The sequence below is a fragment of the Pygoscelis adeliae genome, unplaced genomic scaffold (assembly GCF_000699105.1).
Source record: "Pygoscelis adeliae isolate BGI_AS28 unplaced genomic scaffold, ASM69910v1 Scaffold546, whole genome shotgun sequence".
Lineage (NCBI taxonomy): Eukaryota > Metazoa > Chordata > Aves > Sphenisciformes > Spheniscidae > Pygoscelis > Pygoscelis adeliae.
Genome location: NW_008824951.1, coordinates 402981 through 408577, shown reverse-complemented (window position 1 = coordinate 408577; position 5597 = coordinate 402981). Strand labels below are relative to the sequence as shown.

The following is a 5597-nucleotide window of genomic DNA, read 5'->3' as shown; positions in this document are numbered from 1 at the left end:
CCTGGAGATGGCCTCCCCCAGACACGGCCTCCCCCGGGCCCCCTCAACCACCGCCCAGGGTTGCAAAACGGGTCCTACCTTCGTACAGGACCTCCAGGTGCACCGAGCACAGCACACCCAGCACGGGCTCCACGAGGACGGAGGGGGCCTCTCCCACCACGTCCTACGGGGAAAAGGGCAGAGTGGCAGAGGCAGTCTTCGCACAGTACTGCAGGCCGTTACCCTCCAAGCACAGGGGCTGCCCAGTGCAGCCTCTAGCACCAAGGGGACCGGCCCAGCTCCTGCCGGGGCAGGAAGGACAGACGTGGAAGCTAACACTGCCCTTCATGCCCAGCCGGGCCCACTACCCACCTGCAGGACCCTGAGGGTCTGCAGAGCCAGCTGCTGGGCACGGGGGGAGGCACACGGCAGCACAGCAATGAGACCTTTATAGACTTGGTTCTGGTACTTGGGATTGCCGCGGCCCAACGAGTCCAGCAGAACCTGGGCGTCTTCTTGAGCCTCTGCTGACTTGGAAGTGGCCAAGAACTCGGCGAGGGATCGCACCCCTGTGCAGAGAAAGAGATGCCAAGTTGTGTGCCTGGACGAGTCTGGGTCACCCATCTCAGTTGTTTCACTGACACCCCGAGAGAACCCAGCACCACATCCCACTCGAAGCGTGGCTTGAAGAACAGAAGCCAGGAAAAAAGCTCTTTGTCCTTGTCAGGAGCCACAACACCAACTGGAAAACCAGTCGGCAAAATTCTCAGCTGGAGTAGGTGGCCAAGGCCCTTCTGCGGGCGTTTACACAAGCAGAGAATCCGGCACTGGGATGCCAACGGTGCTGCTAAGGATCCCTCCGCTGATCCTGCCGCTTCATCTCCCTTGGAGGAAGCTGCGGCGGCAGGTATCGCCCCGTGGCCTCTGACAATGTAATCCCAACTACAGAACAGCTACAGGGGTTTAGCTTCCACGGCCCAGGAGAAAAAACAGGCAAAAAACCGCTGTAATGCTCTTTCAAAAGACACAAGCCGCAAAACCCTCCCAGCCCCACAGGGGAAGTCTGGGAAAGTTTGCAGTAGGTGAACGCTGCAGGTAAGAATGGGAACTGTTTTGTGGTTTAACTGGAGCAGTTGCAACCAGCAGGACAGCAATATCGCATCAAAGGAAACGACTGTAAAGAAAGCGAGCTCATTAAAAACTGAGAGAGGGGATGAAATGCAACTGCTCAACAATAGCCGAGACTCTGAACCCCTTCCAGCCAGAGAAACGCCGCGGCAGTCTGCCATCCGGCAGGTGGAGGGAAGGGAGTGGCTCAGCGCTGCGAGCAGCCCCGGGGGCCAGAGGTCAGGGAGAACGTCCTCGCCTGAATTAGGAAAAAGCACGGACGGACACGCCGCCTACCGTAGCTTTCACAAATGAGCTCCTTATACTTCCTGCCAGCGTCTGCGACGAGCTGCAGCAGCTTTACAGACTCCCTTTTGTCCTCCTCTTTCAGGTGGTTCAGCCCTAGTACTTCCAGGAGAATCGAGACACCTCCGATCTCCAGAAATTCAGTAAGGTATCTGCGTCTGCAAGGATAGGGGGAACAGAGCCAAAAGCGTCGCCTGCCTTGGAGCCCACCTTCCTCTGTCAGCACGCCGTGCTGCTGGGAACCACCACCTCCTGCCTCGCTGCAGCGGGTGCCCGGTGCCCGGGCAGTGAACACTAGGAGGCTCAGCCTGGACCGCGGAGGCAGCTGCCCGCCGGCAGCACGCTTTGCTGCCAGCGGGTCACCAGCTCCCGTTTTGCCCCGTGCTCATTTCCGATAGCGAACCACAGGCACAGAAAGCCCCGTCTCCGCACTCAAACTCTCACTGCATTCCTTCCACATCGTGTCAGTGAGCCGGTGGCTCTGGAGACATGCACAAGCAGTGGATTTGGTTTTGAGAGCACTTGAAATTCCTACCACAAGCCTCACTGGGGCCTGCCTTGCCCGAAATGCCCACACGGCCCTCCCAAAAGACCGCCAAGGACTTGTTATTTTCTTTATCTGCTCACCCCCTCGCCCTTGTGTGCCTTCCCCACGGCACCTCTCACACAGTGACATTCTATACTCACCCACTTGCAGCAGATAAGAAGATGCCAACGGACTTGAGCAGCCTGTTGAGGCACGTGCTGTACGTGTAGCTGTTTGACAAGGCTAAGGAGGGATTTACAGACCATCGCGGTGTCCCCCAGCCAGCCTTTGGCAATGTGGAGGTCTGAAGTGGGTACTCTCTCTGCAAGAGAGCATGGCCCTTCCTCTCACAGGCGTGCAGAAGCAGCACGCTCATCCCTATGTGAGAAAAAACACTATTTCTAGGTCCCTGAGAGACAGGTTACATGACTTTCCCTTCAGTTCCATCTTTAGACAGCCTTTTTTTTTTTTAACCCTGCAGAACACGGCTGGATATGGATGTCCCCATACAGAAGCTTATTCTTTAAACAGATTTTTGGTAGAGAACTTTCCCTTCCTCTCCATCCCACTATCACACGCCACCTCCAGCTGTCCAAGGAAACAGATACGTCATCCTGAGCCATGCTGTTAGGCGAGCCAGAAACAAGCTGGCTCCCTGGGAGAACTCCAGCTCCAGCTCTGGTTCTGTCTTGCCGTCATTGCTTTTAATGAAGTTGTCCAGGATGCGGCTTCGGGCAACTTTGTGGGCACTATCCCATTCCTGCAAGAAAACCATGAGCTTCCTGATGGCTTCCTGCTCTTTGACAGAAGTCATGATCTCTTCTGCCTAGAGAAAAGTGAGAAGGAAGTTAGAAAAGGGCTTTGAAGATAGAAAAAGTCTGTACGAAGGAATTACCACCAGAATTACATTAAAAATCTCTGGCAAATAATATTAAAGCACTTACTAGCCATTAATTTAATCTCGTTTTCCTTTATACTCATTTCATAGATAGATAGGAAAACTGAGGCAAAAGGAGAGTTCCTGGTATGTCTGAAGCTGCACAATGAGCCTGCGACAGACTTGAGATTATTTTCCAGGGCAGGTGGCTTCACCAGAGGAGCTCTCTTCTCTGCTCCGTTAATAAAGTCATTTACCCATTACCCCAGCCTTGGTTTCTCGCTAGCCTCATGATATGAACACCGCGTCTCATATCTGACCTGCCAGAGAATAAATAGGGTGAAATGAGAGCACAAATAGGTATGGATTTATGGGGAGTGACAGGGTCAAGGGGGCTGTAAATGCCTGTTAGCACAGCAGCGCAGCATGCCCTCACTCACATGATGGAGCGACAGTCATTTGGACTGGGCCCACATGCCCTCCAGGAAGATGTGCTTGGCCTTGGCAGTGGGAGAGCGCTTTGGGACCCTTTGGCATGACAGGCATTTGCTCTGCTTTTTCCTTATCTAATTTCTATGGCATGTTTTTAAGCTATCTAAGAAAACCTGAAATGATAAGAACTATAGGTAAGAAGACAGAAGCTCCAGAAACATCCCTTGCCTGCACTTCCTTCTATCCCTTCACACAGGTGTTAAATAAAGCAATCCATATTTTGCCGAGTTTCTTTGGCACGCTCCTGGCTCGGTATGATATCCCCTGTCCCAGCCTGACAAATGTGAAGGTGCACTTAGTAGGGGGATGCAGTGTCAGAGGATTAAGCTCTCCGTTCGTTCAGGTAGGTGAGAATTCCACCGACACGTATGCGTTCGGCTTTCAGACACTGACCAATCTCAAGGAGCCTCGCAGTTAAACATCAGTATCTGTGTACATACACAGATGCAGAAAAAGGGACAAGGTCACAGACAGCTGCATTAGCACAGGCACGTTGTCCTCCACCAAGCTGTGTCAACGTGCCTGAGGATACGAAAGGAATTCACGCCTTGTCTAATACAGTTCTTGGACTTCCTACATAAGAAAAGCACCATTTTAGGTTTTATTTAACGTGTGGTTTAAGAGAAAAAAAATGAAAATGACACAAAATCTTTGGGTTTCAGAATAAGAGGTTTCTTTCAAGGTAATACAAGTCACCAAGATTACCAATTTCCTATCTACAAAGATCTTGAGCCTTTTCTCCTAGAATCTGGAGCAAAATTCCACATCAGTTCTAGAATACCCCCAAGATACCTGCTCAAAAGTAAGTTTCTATTGCTGTTATCTGAACTAGACTGAAAACAATGACCAAGAGGTGAACATGCACCTCGGTGCCTGAAAACAAACAAACGAAGTCTTCAAAAAGCTGGCTATGAAACAACGTTTGAGAATTAAGATGAGATGAAATTTCATTTGGGAATTAACGGTCTGTGCTCTGTAAGGAGTCTGTGTCCTTGGCAGGGCGTTTTCAGGATCTCCTTTGCAGGGAAGCAGGTTTAAAATAAATCCATTTTCCCAAAATAGTTGTGATTGAAAATGTTATTAGCCATAACAAATGTTAGTGCTGACAGGAGAATGGCCTGTTAGGGGCCTCTGGTGAAACAGTCAAGTGAAAGTCATATTTCACATTATTGCGAGCATTTTCCTGTGATTTACAGAATATTTGTGAAACATTACTTGCAAGGCATATGATTGATATTGAGAGAACAGCTAGTGTGTAGGGGGAATCTGTATTTCACAGAGACTGTTTGCATGAAATTTACAGTCCCATAAAGTGCTCCTCTATCCTCAACAGAGATCTAGTTAAAAGAACTTTACAGTCTGAAACATCCCAAAATTGATTCTAAATTAACGTTTCCATATTTGTGTTTAAGATGCTGGTGGTGTAATGCTATCCTATTTTTATTATAAAGCTGCAGTAACCCCCCACTATTCAGAAATACCAGCACCAGCCTCTGGACGTGAGGATTTTAGTGATACAAAGGGCTTGCCTACGAATCAATGGCAAAAAAAAGAAGAGTTTGAAACAGCAATCACATGCGGCCTCTGAGGATACAGTGGTATCTGCCCCTGGCTGCTCTAATAACAGCATCTGCTGACATAGTGGTCTTTAAGCCGACATTGCAAAGCGCCCTGAAAATGTACATGAATATTTTTATTATGACCATTTTACATATGGGAACATGCAGAAACAGGGAAGTTAAATGACTTGCCTGAGTGGTTTGTCACTGCTAGCATCAACACATAACTCCTGTTTGTTGGCTTCAAACTCTGCTCTCAACAGTGCTGGGCTGCCACCCCAGTCCATTGGACCTAATAAGCAAAACAAGACTGGGTCAGGGCAGTGCTTTTTTCCTGCCAAGAAAAACACAAGTGATTCAGGAACTGGCTCTGGCAATTCAGCAGTTCTTTACATCCAGAGTGCTGCTAAATCATCAGATTGAGATCAAAAGGCAGACTGGTGCTGCATCAGCCTCGGTCTGAGTGTGAGGTGCCGGGGACTGATAGCCTTGGACTCATGGAAGGACAGAGTGACAGTGATTTGGTGCTACCTCTGCATCTTGCAACATTAAGGTTGTGCCCAGCCTCAAGTAAAACTGCTGTTTGCCTAGCAGGCTTCACCCTCTCCTGCCATACCTCAAGTCCCCCACAACCCTCCTGACACCCAACACACCTTCCTCAGTGTACCCCAATGCCTTCTACCCAGCCCCTATCAACCCACAGTCCCGCTGGCCCCTCTTTCACCTGCATGAGTCCCAGCCCCACTGTTAA

At 49.9% G+C, this 5597-nt stretch overlaps 2 protein-coding genes across 2 annotated transcripts in view; one reads left to right on the top strand and one right to left on the bottom strand.

Annotated features, from left to right (window-relative positions):
- LOC103918309 (chromosome unknown open reading frame, human C1orf228) overlaps positions 1-2738 on the bottom strand; it is a 9785-nt gene extending 7047 nt beyond the window's left edge. The window contains exons 1-5 of the mRNA XM_009325606.1: positions 2527-2738; positions 2080-2148; positions 1384-1550; positions 352-548; positions 79-163 (exon numbers count right to left, since the gene is read on the bottom strand). Of these exons, the coding sequence (XP_009323881.1) occupies positions 79-163; positions 352-548; positions 1384-1550; positions 2080-2148; positions 2527-2732 (724 nt within the window). The 5' untranslated portion in view covers positions 2733-2738. The remainder of the gene's footprint in view (positions 1-78; positions 164-351; positions 549-1383; positions 1551-2079; positions 2149-2526) is intronic.
- An 855-nt stretch (positions 2739-3593) lies between these two features.
- LOC103918308 (transmembrane protein 53-like) overlaps positions 3594-5597 on the top strand; it is a 3672-nt gene continuing 1668 nt past the window's right edge. The window contains exon 1 of the mRNA XM_009325605.1: positions 3594-3630. Coding sequence (XP_009323880.1) covers positions 3594-3630 — 37 coding nt within the window. The remainder of the gene's footprint in view (positions 3631-5597) is intronic.